The sequence below is a fragment of the Falco punctatus genome (genome assembly GCF_963210335.1).
Source record: "Falco punctatus genome assembly, contig: scaffold_25, whole genome shotgun sequence".
Classification (NCBI taxonomy): Eukaryota; Metazoa; Chordata; class Aves; order Falconiformes; family Falconidae; genus Falco; species Falco punctatus.
Window position 1 is genome coordinate 1,467,675 of NW_027660064.1, and position 20,735 is coordinate 1,488,409.

At 44.4% G+C, this 20,735-nt stretch overlaps 1 protein-coding gene across 1 annotated transcript; it reads right to left on the bottom strand.

Moving 5' to 3' along the window:
- Nucleotides 1–834: 834 nt before the first annotated feature.
- Nucleotides 835–16,303, bottom strand: LOC308058134 (uncharacterized protein; the record flags this gene model as incomplete). Its single annotated transcript, XM_080412121.1, has 2 exons — nt 835–1,626; nt 15,939–16,303. The coding sequence occupies 2 exons, from the start codon at nt 16,301–16,303 to the stop codon at nt 1,623–1,625; spliced, it is 369 nt and encodes a 122-aa protein (XP_080268247.1). The 3' UTR covers nt 835–1,622.
- Between the last annotated feature and the right edge of the window lie 4,432 nt (nt 16,304–20,735).

Genomic DNA, 20,735 nt, shown 5'->3' on the forward strand with positions numbered 1-20,735 from the left:
CTACACACGCTCTGGTAACATCTACCACACCACTCTATTCTCTGGAGACACACAGTGGAAAGTGTGCCTTCTCCTCCTGCTCCAAGACCTGAGGTGAGTACCAGAGTGCTCAGCCCTGACTGACATGGCAATGCTTTCGAGCACACTCAAGCGTGGCACTGGAGAGACTTTCTACGTTTTAAAACTGGACAAGGTGAGGCACTGGAACAGAACAGCTTTCTCTCAGATTGACTCAAATCTTTCCCAGGCTTCAGCCAAGAGCAACCACAACTTTTCAGTCTGACAGTACGGTCTGCCAGAAAGGGGAATACTACTGTCACACCCAAGACTCTCTAATCCTCCTCTTTTTCAACTGTGCGTTTTGGTCTGATCGCTTCAGGGAGAACACAGCAACAAAACCAAGAATGACACCTGCTCCATGTAGCATCGTTTGGAATCCAAGGCCACAATTTGTTCTTCAGGAACGAATGAAAAGGAACAAAAGCTACTTTCCTCCTTGCCAATGCCCACTAGGGTTCACAGGCAAGGGAAAAGCTTACTGTTTCAGAAGTCAATCACCATTTCAGTTCATTTACTGTGCATTAATATTTATAGAGGAAGAACTGGGATCAGTATTCACTAACTCACTTCTCTCACCAGTGTTGTCTTTGGAAGCACTGTGGACTTGATGGCTATCATTACAAATAGAGTTTTTCACACCCTCAACAACTGCACTTTGTAGCTCTTCACCTGTGTCTTCCTTTTCCTGCTCCTTCTCCTCTTCTTCCTGTTCAGGTGATTTTTCCTAAAAGAGATTGACCAAACAGCTGGAAATAGCAGAAGCAAGCACCTTCTTAGCCACCCATTGACAACTTTAAAAATGCTTTTCCTGTGTAAGACAACAGGGAAACTTTGTTGAGCTTTGTTTTACAAGGCCTTCAGTTTTTCCATGGGAATCTCTGAGGAGACAGCAATGACATTAGCCCTAAGTCATTAGCCCTGGCTCTGCAAAGCTCTGGAGAAGCAATTCTTCATGTCAGCCTAACTCTAGCTTTCATTTCAGTTACATTGTTTTGGAACACACTCCTTTTCCTCTACTTTGCTCCAGGAAAATCACTAACTTCCTGCTCTCAATCTTACTCAAACTTTTTGGTTCCTCACTTTCAGCCATCACACCAGGTATTTTACTAAATGGCAATAAATCTTGACAGATAAAAACTGTACATACAACTGAGAAAAAATGAATTTATTTCAGAAAAATTATACTGCCTATTTGTTTTCCTGCAAAACCACTGCAACCAATAAAATAATATCGAAAATACTGCCCAATATTATTCTTATACCTAAGAAACTGCTTTGGTTAGGAGTAAAGGCATTTTCTAATATAAAAAAAAGGATGATCAAAAGATGGATATACGTGAAATATCAACAGAAATCCAGTTTACCTTTTGGTTCTTACCTTTATTACCCTTAGAAAATACCTTTGTGATTGAATCATCCTTATATAACTTACTTTGGTGCCTGAGTGAAATGCTGCTCTTACATTTTCTTCATGCCTATTCAAGCACAAGTGTTCACCTTCTTGTTTCAGTGCTTCACAGACTTTATTATCTACTTCACATTGCTCTTCTTCTGTATCTTCATCATCTACATGTTCAAGAAAGACAGAGTTTGTCTTTGACTTTCAAGCCTTGGGTTTTTTTCCTGCTGACAAAGAACTATTATCACTTTCAAAGCCATTACTGAAGCTTGACTTTTTCTCCTTAAGACCACAACTATCTGAGAGAAGCTGAGGTGTCTCTTTTTTCCAGTTTGTCATCTTAGATTCTGCAAAAAGGGAGTCATCATTTCTGTGAAACTTCGCCTGAATCGTGCTTTTCTTGTTCCAACTTTCTTGTTTATCTTGCAAATTATTTAGAGTTTGAAAGACAGTTTGCTTTGGTACCGACTTGCAAGATACTTCATTATTCACCGTCTTTGGAGACATGGCAGTTATGTCAAAACAACAAAAGGAGTTATGTAAATGGCAACAGGCATGTTACCAGATGAATGGAGTAATCTGGGAATGTCTGGAAAAGGAACCAAGTCAAGGATGGGCAGGATGGAGGAAGGACTTGGCCAGGGACAAAGGCTTAGGAGGGGATTAATACCTTCATTTTAACAACATGACTTATTTTTTCTGAAGTGACCAAGTGCTGTGTTTTCAAAATGCTACTTTTCTCATTTACTAAAGGAAAAGAATTGTTTAAGAAACTACTTAGCAAATCTACTTTTATATATTAGTATACTATGCAATCTTTTCCAAATAGCTTACTGTTTTTCCTGAACTGCTGGGAAACATTCATTAACAGTGTCAAATTTGGCTTCTGCAGCTTCTGTAAATAAATTATTTTTTTTTTTTTTAGAACACTAACGACAACAACAAATCCTTTGGTCACATCAAATCTTGAACACTAAATGTAATCAGGCTGTCCTTTTGATAGTGGTCAGGTGTTGGCTCCATCCTATACTTCTAACTACAAAAACACTCCTCACATATGCAATTCAGTGAGTATTTCACCCCCAAAATACCATGCAGGCACCCTTCTGAAAATTGTTTCCAAAACTATGGTTACATGCATAGCAGTTCTAAAAATCTGGGTTTAGTATTTGTAGTACTTCAGTAAAATTCAGTTATATTTAAGATCGCAGCTTCTGGATGCTTACTTGCAAGTGTGCACAAGGGAAGTAACTGTTAAGAACCCTAGGTTTAATGCATTAATTAGTCCCTGCAAGTACACTTACCAGAATATCCTGAAATTTCAAAAACATGCCCAAAAAATGCATAATTTATATTTAAATCAGTGCAAGAAAATGAAATCATGTTAAAACTAAACATGCTTGCACCTCTGGTATTACAGAGTAGGTTGAACTAGAACACCGGTTCCTCGTCGCTGCAGAATCCCAGAGCAACAGAACAGATGCTCCACACATCACTGCAGAAGTTAATAATTCTTCAGAACACTAGCAAAAAAAGCAGGCCTGAGAGCTTGTAGCTGACAAAAAGAATACTGCCTAAGCATTCAAAAAAAGAGGGAAAACATGCAGTGTGAGATTACATGCAAGCACAGAATGCCATCTCAATAGAAGAAAAAAAGATGACCCATTTGAGTAACTCATCCACTGAGCACTCTTGAGTAACCTGATGAGGAGGAAAGGAGAACTAGGTGATGAAGGATTTCAGTACCTCTTCATTAAAAAGTGCCCTTTATCAGTTAGGATTCTATCACAAAATTTACAGGAAACATTAACAGTGTTTGGGGAAGAACAGAAAAGGTTATATTAGTAACTTATAAACTTAAAATCCGACTCAAATGACCAAGAACAAACAAAACTGTGGTGGTTTATCTCATCGCCTATGGCTCTTTTGCCTCAAACCACAAATCTACTGCATGATCTGCCACAGCTACAGGTCTTTTAGGAAAAACTCACAGCAGAAGAAAGGCTGGCAGGTCAGAGAGTGCTTCTAAGGAGAAAACAATATTGGCTAGAACTGTAGTTTCTTTCAATCCCCCAGAAAACTTGCCTTCAGATCACTTATTTTTATAGGACATTTACTGTAAGTACACCATACCTTGGGAGAAAAATCGAGTTCTTCCTCAGAAGTATGCCAACTGACATCACTCCCCTCTTTCTCCAAGCTTCTTAAAAAGTAAAGCAAAATGAGTACTGTGTCTCTCCAATCATTCCTCAGGTATGTGCTGGGTATGTTTAAAGTCTTACCTGATTGAGTCTCCTTGCGACAAGTCATCTATTGCTGTGCAAACACGAATTGACATGTTGAAATTAGATTTGGCATGCTAAAAATCAACCAGCACATACAAACATTTAACCTGGACAACTCTACATGTCATAGCAGAATGAAACTTTGGGGAGTCAACTTAACGTAAGACAGCATGAATGAATGCATGCATTTCCAAACAACTGCTTTTTCAAGTCACACTGAATTGACAAAACAAAAAAGACTAGAGTTATATCTCCTTTGAACTTTTATACCTAAAAGTTTAAGAACTACCTCTAAACTAAAAAAAACCCCAGCATAGCATGAATATGCTGTGTTAATAAACAGTTAACAAAATACTGGTGCTTTAGCAAGACAGTAAATAAATGAACTGCTGAAGTACTCATACTGCACACACAAGCACACACTGTTGACAGAGATTTTACTGGTTTATATACTATACTAGCTGGTGCTCTACCCACTTACAGGTTATCCTGAAAAGGTAAAAAACATCAAAAAGCATAACCAAGATCTAATGCCTATCCTCAGGCAGAAAAATCCCCAGCAGTTCTCTATGCTGTACCAAAAAGGGTATTCAACAGGCAAGACAGGCGTAACCAGGGCAATCTATACTACGCTCCAAGCTTTCATCCATGTTAAGACAGCAACTTGCACACAGGATCACAGGATAAATCAGGTCACAAGGGACCTCGGCAAGTCTCTCAGCCAACCGCCTCCTCAAAGCGGACTCAGCTCTGAGGTCAGATGAGGCTGCATAGGGCTTTTTCCACTCTGATCTTGAACCATTCAAGGAGGGAGACTGCACAACCTCTCTGTTTTACTGTTCTCACCATGGTGAAGCTGCCCACATTCCATTAGAAATTCTTGTTTCCATTTATGCCTCTTGTACCTTTGCTTCATGTGACGCACCACTGGGAGGCACCTGTCTCTGTCTTCTCCATACACGTACTGGAAGCTGCTACTGGGTCCCCTTCAAAGTCATCTCCTCTCTACACTGAACAAGCCCAGTTCCCCCAGTCTCTCCCCAAAAGGCAAGTAGTCCTGCTCCTGGCAAAGTTTGATGGCCCTCCACTGAACTCGCTCACGGATGAAAGACCACTCTCTCTTGCACTGGGGCCTCAAAATTATACCCAGGGAGCTGGACACAACCCAGGGACTGCCAGGTAGCAGCGTACAATCCCCTTCCTCAGTCCCCTGGCTATGCTGCTCTTCATACAGCCCAGGACACCGTTAACCTTCTCAGCCGGCAGGGCACCCTGCTGGCTCATTCTCAGCTCACTTTCTGCCAAGACCCTCTGGCTATTCCCAGCAAAGCAGCTCTCCAGCCAGGCAGCTCCAGCACGTGCTGTAGCAAACGGTTGTTCCTTTCCATGTGCAGGACTTGGCATCTGCCCTTGTTGAATTCTGTTAAGACAGGCCTGACAGTCCATTTACCCAGCTTGTCAAGATCCCTCTGAATGGCAGCGTGGCCCAGATGCACATGTTGCAAACTCAACGACAGCGCACTCTAGCACACCACTGACGTACTAAAGAAACCTGAACTCTAGGAATCCAGCCTGAAGAGTGCGAAAACCTCTCAATTACCAACAACTAAGATGAAATAAAAGGCCTCTTCAATTCCCAGGACAGAAAGGAAAAAAAACAACAAATAGAACCTCCACATCGTATCCATTTCAGCATTCCTCAATTCCTCGATAATTAGTTCTCGTTAACTATCATCACAAAATGAAGTTGCTTATAAATAGGAGATTGGCGGCCTTCCATAAAGTTGTATGATGACAGCCAAACCGAGGTCTTAGACAAAATCATTAAAAGGAAAAGAAAACAAAGGGCATATCATGTTGAGTAAGTTATCTGAACTTTTGCTTTCCATGGATAGTAACTTTAAGCAATGATCAAAACCAGTTCCCATTCTCCTTTAAAAAGCAAGAGAGAAAGTTTATGAGATAGTTTTCAGACAGATCTTGATGCCCTACTGTAGAAATGGGATCTAGAAAAGTAGTATCTAGGGATCACTTGTTTCTACTTTAATTGAAGTCCATTTTCATTTTGGAGTAACAGTAAATAATATTAAAAAAAAATGCTCTTCTATCACTAATGACACAAAGCTATCACTCAATTCAGTAATAAAGGACCCATGCAAAACACGCAAACAAAAGCGCCCAAAGCCTGCTCTCAAACCTAATTTATAAAACCAAAACCATCAGAATAGAGACCTCCAAGATAATAAACATCACAGGTGTGTTAGTATTTGTACATCACACAACATGTTCCATAGTTGAAATGCTACTGTATAGAATACCTTTCTTTGGTTTTCCTGTTCTTGATGTCTGGCTAGGAGATTGTGGCATTCCTATATCCGTTTAGGGAAAGGCGTGTCAAGGACAGACCAAACAAGGACACCAGAATAAATGTGAATTCCCAGAAATCTGGAAAACCTAACCAGTACATTAACAAAGCTGTAGCAATGGGAGAATGTACTGTGACCGTCAGCCTACTCTACAGTTACAAGAAGTAGAAGCCAAACCTATCACAACCTACAGAACTCTACTCTTAAGGGACAGTGTCAAACAATGTAACTTAATTTACTTGCTCCATTGTAGAATACCTATATTCCAATATTTTGAAACACCGAAACAGATTCTTGGCAGTTTACTGTACTGCCAACTTTGTATTTCTCTCAGCTTGAATAGTCCTTGCCCAGCACTGACTGCCAATGCAATTCCTTCATATTTGTAGAGTGTTTTATACGTACGGCACACTTAAAATCCCTCCGTCTAAGCATCCCAAAAATCTGTAGGTGCCAACAAACTTTGGAGATACACTAGCCAGCTGTGTCAGATGGTGCCTGATGCAAACACAGCCCCCTCCTACCTCAGTCTGAAGGTAAAAGCCCTGCATATATTGATTTGACCATGCTGAACTGTTCACATAGAGAAGCTATGCCACCAGCCAGAACGCAGGCTTGACAAGCAGTCAGAGTGAATACCCTGTTCCCCCAGGGCTACAGGGCAGGCCACAACTGGACCAGAACGGGTGCACTGACTGGTGTGAGTGTCATGCATGTGTGCTTGTGTGTGTACGCGTGTCTATGTGTTGTGGAACAGAAGCTTTAGAATATAAATCACCATCCGCCTGCTCTACCCATCCTACTTAGTAAAATTTGATTTTTTATATCAATGAATGGTGTGGTTGTTATTGCAGCTACCCAACACCAAATGTCTTTGTGACAAGGCCATAACATTTGCCTCAGAGCAACAGGGAGTCCTGCTTATATTGATGTTACCACAAATACATGGAATGGATGTGGCAAGAGGACTCCTATCAAAAACACACATGTAAGAGTTAAAAAAAGGACCTCAAGATTGTTTCTCATTCCTTCTCCATTTCTCAATTTTCTTAAAAGGTGATACAGCAGATATAAAGCACACTGAAGCACTCGTTTCTTTTCCAAGAGCTCTAAGACGAAAAACCAATGGTTTCTGTAGGAACAATACACCAATATGCAGTGCAGCAGCTAAAAAAAGCTGCCACTGAAGACATACTAGAAATCTGAACCCTCGCTTTTAGAAAAAATGCGTAATTACTTTTTGCCAAAGAAATTCCAACTTCAAATCTGAAAAGTCTGTCTTTTGATATGCTAGAGGTGGAAGCCATTCATTTAGAGGTTTTTGCAAGTCTGTCTGCAATCAACAAAAAGGTTCATGTTCTGACAAAAAGTAAACACTCAAATAAGCATGAGCCAACCTCTTAAATATACCGACTTGCTCACTAGAAGCGAGTATTTTGAAGAATGTTCAACAAGTGCAAAAGGAATAAGGACTACATTGAAGATCCCAGAAAAACAGGAATGAAGAGCAAGATTAAAACAAAGAATTCAAAGTGGGTATTCCTGCGTTGTCTCAAGATCAGTCTAGCTTCTCCTCTAACAGGGGCTTCAAAGCTTTTACTGCAGCCTATCAAAGGGACTCAGGATGCAGGACCTGTGCTTTGTGTGTGCAAGCAAGAGACTGCAGAATCAATGCCACCAAGTGTTCCCTGCATGCTACTAATCCCTCTCACTCAACAGGCTGGGGTCATTTTCTAGGAGACTGAGCACAAGAAGAAAAAGATTCATACTACTCAAGAAAAACAAGCCCTACTATAAACAGCTTGAGACCACAGCACACTCTTTCTCCTCCCAAGTCCTTAACCCACATAAATATGCTCTTCACACTTACTAGGCCTCTTCAAGTGAGGATTTCCCATAACATTGTGGACTTATGCTAGTAGTATTACTGTCTTCAAGGAACTGAGAAAATTACTTGGTTCAAGAACCCATATTTCCCTGAGGGCATATTAATTTTGGAATCACACAACAGTATTATTCTTCAAGCCACATATTTTAAAATAACCCAGGCCTGTCAGTCATCACAATGTGGTACCACAGCAATTATCTACGTGCACAGGAGGCAGCCACAGAGTGCTGTTTGGGTAAAAGCAACATTTTCTTGATTAAACTACCTGTACCAAGCCCTTTCCAAAAATAAAATAAAATATAAAAACCTCTGCATCTTCCTTCAGTCTATCAAGAAACTTTACACATCGCTGACTAGATCAAAATAACTAGTCCTAAGTCAAAGGAACAAAGTTTGGCTCTAAATTAAATTCCCCTATCTGGGAAAAGTGAATTCGGAAAAATATGTCATGAAATATGAGCAAAACACGGGATATTTAAATAAAAGGAGTAATAAACTGTGTTTGAACACTGTCTGCTGCCCATTTGCCGCAAAGTTCTGATGTAACACCCTTAAAAAAAACAGAAAGGATAGAACTTCCCACTGTAGGGCCTGAGATGTAAAGTACAAGACAGTTCGTTCTATATTAAAAGATTAGTTTTCTAAGATTCCTCTAGGGCTATATGAGCTCATAAGCATAGACTGGATCTTAAAAATTAAGGAGCGGTTGTTTTCTTTTAAATTTAAAATAAACTCACTGAAGGAGCTGATTTTTTGATAACAAGGCAATTCAATTGTTTTTCTGGATCACAGGTTAATGTGGACTTTTTAACATTTATTTCATAAAATTACTGGAAGTAAAAGTGTTATTTATTTTTACTGGAAATCAAACTACGTCCATGAAGATACAGTACACACAGAAGTTGCATTGTTGTTTCTAACAAAGTGACTTTTCCAAGACGATTTTTCCTAAGTGTGTCTCTACAGCACCTACACAGAAACAATCGTAACTGATGCTAAGAAATAAGATAACTCACTAAAAGCAGCTTAGTGCAGGTGAAACTATTAATATTAAAACACCACTGCACAAACTCAGTGGATATCAACAAGACATGTACAGTCCTGCTAACTCATCTGTTGCTTCCCAACTACAGGAAGATGAACAACTACTCAGGACGAACCTACTGCTTTTGCAATTCGTTTTCACAATCTGAATGGCCATCTACAGGTACAAGTACACACCCCAAAACCAAAACCACTCTCACCTAGTTCCTTCCCTGTCCCCCTTCTCTCTCTGTATGAAAACCTGTACAGATGGGCAATCTGGCAGGCAGAACGCAACAACCCGGTAAGTGGCCCCGTAGCACACAAACCGCAGCTGCCTTCACCCCTGACAAGAAGCACCTCCAACCAGCAACAAGTCAGCATATTCACAAAGCTTCTTGCGCTACCCCACCTGATGCCTCCACTAAAGTCAACGGCAAACACAGTGAGCGCTGACAACACAAACCCCCTAAAGGAAAGGCCACAGTGATTTTCCTCGTGAGCTCCTGCGTGATTAAAGATCCTACCTCCTCTGTCCACAGCAGGTGCACCCAACGTCAAGCCAGCAGCTCTGGCCCGGTGAGGAATGCCAGGTACTGTGTCGCCTTGTGCACCACCTTCGTCTCTGTCTCCCCGGAATGCGTATGCCACCAGTTGTTTACAAAGACTATATAGGGAAAGAGAAGAAACATATTTGGTAAAAACAACCACATACTTGCTTATACAGTTTAATAGAACAGTTAACAGCCACTTATCCACCCTACACGTATTCATAGCCGTATGAATTCATATACTTGTATGCATTCACTGAGAGTAATACACACAGAACTTACTGCACGACTACTACCTACTTCAATATTCACTACAGTCATGTTCACTCTAGAGGTGCATATCCACACCTACGAAGCTATTAGCTCCCGCTCGGCACAGTATTTTCAGCTTAGCTGTTAAGCACACATAACCACCTCAGAGAAGGGATACGCACAGGTACAAAGCTATCCATAAGAGGGGTGAAACTGCTTAAGACTTTAACAAAGGGATATGTTAGATCTCTGAAACAAAAGGATGGTAGTTCCTGCTCATTGTAGTGGAAGTCAGTAAGGACAATGGTGCTGGTCTGAGGAGAGGACTGACATGCATTTCAGTTTGCCACGTTCTACCTCTGGGTAACTGTAGGATACAGACATGTTTTAGAGCTTGTACTGGGCAGGTGCAAGTTTAGCATCAAAACTTAAAATCTACAGACAATTCAGGGTGGAAATTTTCTTCAACATCCAGATTAATACTAGACACAGGGAACGATACGTATCAGAAGACGTCACTGAGCACAGCTTCAGGACAGCTTTCAACACACCATTAAACCGTGCTGCTATTACCAAAAACATTCAAAAGCCACACTGACAGCTGACAACCTATTCTAACAATAAAGTCAAAAATTTACCTAGAATATCCATGAGTAACAGCATAATCCTCAGCTGTCCATCCGTTAGTGTCTTTATGGAAAAGATCAGCACCATATCGAAGAAGAACTTTTATTAAATTAAGCTGTCCACCAGATGCTGCAGTCATAAGTGGGGTTCTGAAACACCAAAAATATGTTATGAAGTAGATCATTTGACACAGACACTGTAATTATTTTTATTCCTATTTGCTCTCAAAAACTACTTTACTCTTTACTGAATGAGCAAAAGAAAAAGCAGTTTTCATTAAATATTAAGAGCAACTATAAAATGCAAGAGGGAGTCAAAACAACCAAACCTTCAATCTTCAGACAAAGCTTCCACATAGACAACACTCACATACAAACTATGCCACTATGCAGGAGATGTTTTTTCACATTGAGGCAGTGCTGCTGAGCTACCAGCATGTTTCCTGCCAGAAGGGCCACCACAGACAATGCCTTCTTGTAATCCTCTACGAGGAAAGCACCCACTGAGGTATGACAACAGCCAAGTGCAGATGTTCTTTCACAAGTCACACAGAAATAGCTGCTATGTGGCTCCCCGGGTTTTTTTCAGAGCTCACTCTCATGCCTCTGATTAATCCAACCTAAAGAATACTAAAGAGACCCATGCAGAGTTTTGACAAACCACTCACCTTTCACAGTGATCTCGAGCATGCACATCAGCTCCTCTCTGCAGAAGAAACTCTGCTATATCTTCATGATGTTCAGAGATAGCAAGAATAAGCGGAGTGTTTCCCTCCTGAAAGGGCAGATAAATACATTTAAAAATAAAAGTAAAAAAAAAAAACCAACCCTACAAGAGAAAGACTAATACAACTTTTTGAAAGAGCTTCTTCAACAAACACAAAAATTTACCTTATTCCGAGCATCAATATTGGCATTATGCTCAAGTAACAGCCCCGCTACAGTTGTATTAGGAGATCGGACAGCAAGGTGAAGGGCAGTGTTGCCGTCAGCATCTGCCAGGTGTGGGTTGGCACCGTGCTCCAGCAGAATAGCTACACATTCTTCTTGCTGGCACTGTACTGCCTGGGAACAACACACAGAAAAGGAAGAACTTCCAGGACTCTGTTACAATTGCCGCAGCTTCCCAATGCTGGAAAATAAGAGCACCTTCAAAGCTGAGCTAACATATGCCTATTCCACGCTGATTACCAGATGCATGCTTCTACGCAGAGCTGTGTAAAGAATCCTACCAGCCACCTCTCATTTAATGCACAGTTGACAAGCCCCACTTGAAAGAGCATAACATATTCCACATACCTTCATCAGCGGCGATCTGTTATCACTGTCAGAAAGATTTAGTTTACACTTGTTTTCTACAAGATATGTAACAACATTCACATGGCCATTCGCAGAAGCAAGATGCAGAGGTGTCCTAAAAATTAAACATATTAAATTAGCACAAACAGACAACTAGAGAAATAATTTCAGGCTCTGATAAATTGATATGACCACAAGTTTCACTTTGCACAAAGCAAGCTTAAGAAATGATTTCTCATTCCGTTACCAGTAACAGCAGTTGTGCACCAAACACCCGAGACTGGCCAGCAAAACCCCTCCGCAGCATCTGCTTAGTAAGGTGCCATTTCCTTCACTCTAGAACTTAATCTGCACAGATTCCTGTGCCCAGGTGTTAGTCACTGCCTCCAGCAGGACTACACCTGTGGTGCAGCAAAAAAGACCAGAGTTTGGGAATCTGAGAACTATGGCAAGCAACCCTCTAAGTTCTGTAATTATTCATGTGCCAGAAGTATCAGAGATGTAGATGGGCTTTATACAAAGAGTATTAGCGTTTCCCTGCACTTCAAGAATTTCTGCTTTTTCTCTAGCTTGCTTACTACTGCAACAAAACCAAGTACTCACTTGCACCAAAGTGCCCCCCATAACATGCAGCAAACCAGACAGAACACTGTAATCCTGAGTACAGGAAAGTAATACCTGATCCTTCAGATATGTATAACTACAATAGTCATAATAAGCCTACTACAGAGGAAGTCCTCTCCAGGGAGGGAATACTGTGTTTCCATAATACATGACCAGCATAAGAAAATGAAACTCTTTTCTTCAAGTTAAAGCCTTGCCAGAGGGAAAAAAAAAAACAACCAACAACAACAACAAAAACCAAAACACTCCTTCAAACTACGGAACATCTTAGGTCTGATGTCAACTAACCAGCCTACTTATACTGAAAGAAATTGCCCAGAAAGTCCTTGCATGTGTTTCCCCCTAAATCAGAGGCACAAATCAGCACAAGCTTCACTCTGTGCAAAAGCAAAGCACCTGCTGCTCTGCAGGACACCTGTCCCAACAGAGCAGAAGACAAGCTAGAAAACAGCTGGGACCTTCCTCCCTTGAAGGTGATGCAGTAACAATCCCACAGTTCCTCAAGAACTGAGGGGAACACCAGCACTGGTTCTGAACCACATCACTGCAGGTAGGTCCTTCTCTGTATTTAGGAAAGCTCAACTAGTCTTGCAATTGTTTTGGTACCTTGCTGAGACAGGAGCACAACAGCTCCCTGGCTAAGTGGGAATGGAAAGGGAGAGGTACACAAATGCAGTGGCAGGTGATGCAGAAACACAGTAATCTGTAACACAGATACTTGTTACAGGGCAGCTGACATCCTCCTCCACTGCAACAAAGATGAGGATGAGAGAAATACAGAAAACTTCAAAGAATTTGTAATGTCTTGCTACAGACAGGGAACAGACTGGAGCATTGACAGAGGAGTAGCTCAAGAGCAACTACCACCACTTTTTGAGAAATTTCCATGTAAACATGCAGGATTCTTCATCTCTGAAGAAATGACTGACTGAGATTATCTGAAAGCTAACCAGGACTGGTTATGAAGGAGTCCACAATCATCTGAAAGCTGCTACTACCAACCACTAGGAAGCATGACAGACGTGAAGTAGTCACTATCAGCTCTGCAAACAGAAAAGCCTTCAGAAAACTTGTGGACTTGTTGCTGTCCTCCTCAACCAAGCCTCTCAGTCTGTCAACAGGAGACGGCTCTGCTTGGAGCAAGGCCTGCTGTGCTCCACAGAAGATCCACTCAGGGAACAGGCTGGCAGAGAACACCAGTGTTCAGGGTTGCCTGTCCCTGCAAGAGGCCTCCAGTAACACCAAAGTTCTTCTGCCACCCAGCCCTGGGGACACTGCCCAGATTCTGTTCCTGCTCCTGCTGCTACGCTGATCACCTACAGAGTAGAAGAGAACTGCTGATGCTGAGCAGCCACGAAACAACCCCACTGGGAAACAGCAGGTTGGCAGTACGCACTTTGAATGGCCCTTGAGCCGACAACCCAGCAGCTACAAGCCAAGCAATGAAAAGCGCTGGAGTTCAGTCTGACAGGCAGCTGACAGGGTAAATCTCCCTTAGCGATGAGCTCTGACCCAGGATCCATGACTAGCTGGCATTGTGCCTGCAGTGCTTCCAACTCTGTGCTGACTTTTGCCCGTCTCTGTCAGTGAGGCTGAGGGTTTTGCTAGACCACCTCTGAAAGCTGCCTGCTCCTAACTGATGCTGCATCAAGCACACTTTCGGGAGGTCTTATGGGCTACAGGACCCACTTTATGGAAGGAACTTGTATGTGTGATACTTGCCATGCTCCTGGTGCAGGATTTTGCTTTTGGAAATCCTGAGGAGCAAACCTGAGATATTCATACAACCAATGCACACATTTTTGCCGTTACTTTGCATTATTTCCTATTCTACACCTCTATTTCCAATGATACCAAGTCTTCCAACACTATGAAGCCCTGAAATGCAGCTGTATCCAGTGGTCACTCACAACAAACATCACACCCACAAGCACTAAGAGGGCACAGGTGGCCTTGCAACCCTCATGGCTGGTAGAGAGGGCAGTGGCTGCAGCAAGCAGGCAGGCTCTGTCCACTGAATTGCTCTCAGCCACGCTTTTCAGCAGCTTTTCAGCACTGGGCATTATCATGGCAAAACCACCACAGTGCTCATCATAGTACACTGCCTTTTCTCCCCTCCCCCCCCCCCCCCCCCCCCCCCCCCCGGCTTGGTTTTTTTACAGTTTGTGACTTTATTTGTCCTGTTATAACACTGACAATACAATAGCCTGGCACACAGAAGGAAACCTTTCCAGAGGAAACAAAGCTTTCTAGACAAGATGAGCTTGAAACACAAAAACTAGCTCAATTTCATACCAGGGTCTGCTAAGAGCTGGTGACTGACTGATGACTGAATCAGCCACAGTGAATGGGAAGGCAGTAAGAAGAAAAAGAGAGAGACTTTCAGAACTATTTCCATAAATGCCATCGAGCACCTTGACTCTGGCAGCTTAAGTATGCACAAAAGTGCACTCGAGCCACCTTAGCCAGCATCACCCACCCTCCAGCTGCATAAACTAATACTGGCTGGCAACACTCAGGCACACAGCCCACGTGCTGACGGACTGCATTCTTCATTGCTTTTCCTACAAATCTAGACAGTTCCAGGTGTTTTCAGGGCAATAAGCTAGCTGGCTGGCAAAAGTCCAGTCTTCAGAAAAGACAGCCCAGGATACTGAAGTACTCTGATTAAACCAGCATCTCCTCTGAATGTCATGGATGTTTTGACTCAGAGTCTTTTCAGAAAAGGCATTAACAGCTCAACACATACAAGACCCAAAACCTTCAGCTGATTCCCTTAGGCTTACGGTGGATCATGAGGAGCTATGCTGCAGCCCAGGGCTTCTCCTTAAGATACAACTGCCAAGTACTTGCTGTGCTCGACTCAAAAGCACACATCCTAACACCTGCCAGAAGCAGCAGCTTCCTCTGCATGGCACTGCCCAGATTTTCCAATCCAAGGCACTAATTAGCTGTACCAAGGCCACAGAGCAAACAGCAAAGTAACTGCCACCTAAAATCAGACTGATGTTGCTTTGGCTGCAACATCAGAGTCACAAAAGGCACATCGGGCAACCGTCCACACAGCACCAATACACAGCACATTTACCCTTTCCTAAACGCAGTGCTTACCCCTCTTTTACTCCCAGCTGAGGCAGTGCAGCTTGCTCAGCTCAACTACTAACCCCACACGCTGAGGCCTCCGAGGTGCATGCACTCTGCCTTCCAAGCGTGCCTGGAGAATGGCCCTGAGGCTCCTTCTGCAACCCGCCCTGGCCAGGCTGCTGCCGGCCCCCTGCCGCTCCTGCGCCCCCAGGCAAGGCAACACCCCCGGGAACGAGGGCACGGAGGGGGCCGGGGCAAGACCGGGACAAGACGGGGGATGCTCGGCCGACTCCAAGGGCTCCTGGCAGCACAGCCCTGGCTCCCCGCCCAGGCTGAGGCTCCCCGCAGCGACGCTGCCGTTGGCTCCCAGCGCCCTTGAGCTGCCGGTGGCTGCAGCTGCACCTGCGGGTGCCGGCGCTGCCCGCAACCCCCCCACACCCCGCCCCAGCACCGCCCGGCGCTGCTGCCCCCCGCCGCTTACCGCTCCGCCGTGTCCCGCTCGTCGATGCCGTATTTCTTCAGTCTCTGCCGCACCTGACCCAGGTCGCCACGGGCGGCCGCACGGTGCAGCTTGCCCAGGTCCTTCAGCCGGAGCTCGTAGGCACCGGTGGGGAAGGGCTTGGCGGAGCTGCCGGCCGCTGCCGGCCGCCCCTTCTTCTTCCTCCCGAACCCGAAAAACCTCTTCATCCCGCGGCACGGTCCCGCCTCAGGGAAGAGACGGCGGGAGGCACGCGGCGGGCTGCGGCAGGCCCCGGGCAGAACCGGGGGATCGGGGGTCCCGGGGCTGGGCATCGGGGGATCGGGGGACCCCGGGGCAGGGGGATCGGGGGTCCCGGGGCTGGGCATCGGGGGATCGGGGGGCCCCCGGGGCAGGGACGGGGGATCGGGGCCCCGGGCAGCGGCCCGGTACGGTTTTCTACAGAGCGAACCACCAGAGGGCGGGAAGCCGAGCGCACAGGCTGCTCCTCAGCGCGGCAGCGGCGGACAGCGCCTCCCTCAGCGCGGGCTCTGCTGGCGGGGGCGGGGTCTGCTCCGGCGCGTGTCCAGCGCGAGTCCAGCGCGAGTGACGTCACTTCCTGCCCCGCGGTGCCCGGTGGCTCCCGCGCGGTGCTCGGCCGCGGCGCTGCCGAGCGGGGCCGGGGGCAGCGAGAGGCCCGGCGGGTGGCGGCGGCGCTGCGCCCCCCGCAGAGCACTCGGGCAGCTGTCGGGAAGCCCGGGGGGGTGCCGGCGTACCGGGCAGCAGCAGCTCCCCGCTGGCCCCAGCGGGGCCCGCGCTGCGAGCACGCTGGGGGGCTCGGTCTAGTTGGTTTTAAAAGAAAATGGCTCAAACTGGGAAAGCGCTTGTCGTTCAGGGCAAGGGCATCTCGTCAGGGAGTTATGGCCAAAACAGCTCTGCGAGCAATTCGCCTCCTAGTTTGTTGAGCAGTCCTGCTTGTGTGCCATCGTTAGCCCTGGGCAAATGGATGCCAAAGGAACGAACAGCAAGGGTTAATATAGCGGGAGGGGGGCTGGGGGGGGGGCTGTAGGCATCATCTAGTTACCTGCCTTGCCAGGACAGGGTCAGAAAGTTACTTTCCAGTAAATGTGGCTGAGCTGGCACTGCCACAAAAGAACACAAACGCGCACTGAGGGTATGGAAACGTGGTCCAGAAATCAAAAGACAGGTCATGCCTTTGGTATAGATTAGGAGGATGGTTCCCAACTTTTGTACTGCTGCGGTGATGCCGCTAGGTAGTTCAGCGTGGTGAAACCTTATTATAAGTACCATAAGGTTTTGGGGTGATGTCACAGTCCAGTATACCCTAGATGGTTTGACTCATGGAACACCTTGCCAGCACACTACTTCCTCTTAGAAACTGTCTCTTGCCAATGAGTTTGTGAAAAACAGAGAGATGGGAAAGAAATCCTAAATCAGAGAAAGGGACACACTTCACTGTGATTAGCGCTGAAAATATTGATTACAACAGGACAGGAATCTAGTACCACTTTTTAGGGAGGAGATTCAGCCCTTTGAAACACCTTCTTTTTCTTCATCGCTAATAATGGTACAGCTCCTAGAACCTTCATTTTCCTTTCTGGAATGAGCCTTCACAGCTTTATCAAGTCTGTTCGCTCTGGCAGTGTTCTCGCCGACCAAAGTGGCTGATGTACAGTCACTTTCTTTAGCTGATCCTCAGTGTATTAGCAGCATTCCGTTATTGCAGACGTGATCTCTAGAAGGAAGAACTATAATAATTATAATAATAATATTTTTTTTTTAAAGACTGAAAAAAGACTTTTGCTGAAAACACATCCAAGTAAATTCAGGTTGCAAAACCTGAATTCTATGAGTTTTGGGAAATGGCTATGAGCAGCAGCCATTTCAAGAGTACCTCTGTAATCAGTCTGACCATTTAATGGGGGAATGGAGAGCAAAATGCATTTTTTAATTGAGTGTATTTGTTTTCTTCCAGACATTAGAAGAAAGGCAGGATTTTATTTACAAGGTGGCAATACACAGTAAACACAATCCATCTCTGCTCTTTCCAGGAGGAAGTATTTCTTCTCCAGTGTTTTTTCAAGTGCATGCATGCTCAGCCACAAAAACTTGGGTTTATTACAGGTCACTCCACAGCCAAGACCAGGAGACTCTACAGTTCCTGTGAAATATTAAATGTTTCAGAATGGTATTACCCTCCCCCCCGTGATTACCCAGTTTTAGTTGGCAGGGACTTGGTAGCTGGCTGGGCTGAAATTCAGTTTCAGGCTTTGAAGATAAGAGGGTGCTGATGGGTCCTGTGGATATAGTATTACGGGCACAATGGGCACTATTTGTTTATTATTAGCCAGAAAGGATGCAAAACTAAAAACTAGAATCTATCACCCAGAGCAACCTCAAAAGCACTTCTGGGAACTCTGCTTCTGGGTCTCCAAGACCAGGAAAGACGGACTGAGTCAGCTACTAGTAAGCAATTAGTTACTGCATTCATTTTTTCTGCATCACCTCACACTGCATTGTGCCCTGGGAAGCAAAGACACCATTCCGAAAAGCAAACCCCCAACTGCCTCCTGCTCAACTCCTGAGCCTGAGACAGGCTTCAGGGGGTGACCTTGGGCAAGGCCAACTTCATAGAGTTGTTCCAAGTGATGGTTGCGTTACTCCCCTCTCTTCCGAGAGGGAGTAACTGGGAACTCTTCCCAACAGAGCCACTCCAGAACTTACACAAAGATACCCATCTAGCTTTTATTTGCTTCCTCCGTGACCCCCAAACGATAAGGTACTCGCAGCCTGAATGGCAGGGATAACAGAAAACAATGAGTATGTAAGAACCTGACCAGAAGGTGCATGTGGTTCTCCTGGGTATTGGCTCGGTGCCCAGAGAATTTTCTGGGCTCACCTGTTCCAGCAGTTCAGCCTTTTCCTTGTCAAGATGAGCAATGTGCTCTTCCAAGGTGGGATCGTGACTTCAAGTGCTCCTCCCACCTGCTGTGCAAGTCCTTGGATGTCAGAGCCAGCATGTTCTGCTTCTGCATCTGTGAAAGCAACAGTGGCAGAAGAAAAAGCAAGGTGGCCGGAAAAGACAAGAGCGCAGGAGAATGCAGTAACTCACACAGAAACAGGCCTAAGCTCTCCTCCACCCATCCAAGACCTATGGCCAAGGTTGATGTGGAGTGTAAAACACACCTTAGGAACCATAACCAAGAACAGCAGCTGGAGCTGGTGGGAAGAAGGAATACTCTAGAAGTGACAGGATGAGGTTACAACTTTGGGGGATAAGATGACATGCACACACACACACAAAATCACCCTACAGCTTTCCTGCAAAGCTCCTCTGGTTCCCTCTATACTTCAGTTTTCGTAAGAACACTGCAAAACGTCGTGCAAAAGTACAACATTTGCTCCTACTTTCAGCAGCTACAGTCAGATTTCTTCATATAGTTACAGACATTAAGGACATTAGTTTTCAACTTTTTTTCCAACTCCTTTTGCAAGTGCAGCTTGTCTCTCTCCAGGTCACTGTGGTAGCGTGTAGTAACTTCAAGTGAAGCTTCTGGCATAGATTGCTTTTTAGGTGCATCAGCAAGCTCCTGCTGCAGTTGTCCAACCATGCCCTAAAGAAACAGTTAAATTAGCATGAAGAAAGTTCTAAGAACATGAAATACGCCTTTAACTTATTTTATTATACAATTAGGCCCGTCTTTAGATTGAACCCAAAGGTATGAAATTTTGCCTGCCACCAGCAGGCATCTGCGCAGATGATGAACCTCTCGTCATCTTTCTCAGCTGAGCACCTTCAACTATCAGCAGCTGTTCATGAGGATTTCTGTTTCCTAACACATAAAAAAGGCTCAGGTATTGTTCTTCCTTGAACAATACACAAGCACACACTGCAATCAGGTATTTTTTTCTAACAAAACCCAAAGAAATCTGTTGTGATCTAAGAGCCATAGTATGACTGCAAATATTACTCTGGTGACTGAAGGCAGGACTTCGTATTAGATTGTTCTTTGTTCTGTTTCTTCACTATACAAATACAATTAAATGAATACAAATATATGAAAGCTCTTTTGAGATACACTTTAAGAGTATGTTGAATCACATCCTCTTGTAGTCTTCTTACTGAGCTCGTTTTCGAATAACAACTGCCTTTATACTGATAGATTAGGTTTACAAAATTCTGGATAGCTCATATATATATATATATACACACACACACACACACGATCTTCAAAAGGAGCCTGTTATTTTGGTAGTAAGAATACAAAGCAAGTCACAGATTAAAATGATTGACAGTACTGCTGGAGCGTGGCTACATATCATAAAAGAGAAGGGAAAGCTTAAGGTCACCGTCTGACATGAACTTTGAGGAGCAGGCAGGCCCCTCAGAACCCTCAAAACACATACAGAAATCAACAGCTGGACATTACTAATACTCTTCAATCTAGATAGCAACTAAAAGAGAAACTGTAGAAGAATGGCTGCAGAAGCATGGCCTTAGAATCTCTGAAGATCTGCACAATCCAGGCCTGGTATTAGAATTGGCCTGTAATCAGAACTGTGCTGAAGTTGCTGTGCTGAAGTTAACAAGAAAGGTAGCCTTGAGCTATTCTTGAATCCTGAGACCAAGTAATTATGTTGTGCCAACAGGCCGTGGCTGTAACAAGCTACAGCTGCTGGGAAAGCAGGTGCAGGGCCAAGAAAGAGAGGGAGCGGTATGGGAAAATAGGGAGTAACAAACTACAAGGCTGAAGCACAGCAACACAATTAGCTACATGGATAGAATGCTTATTTTAGTCA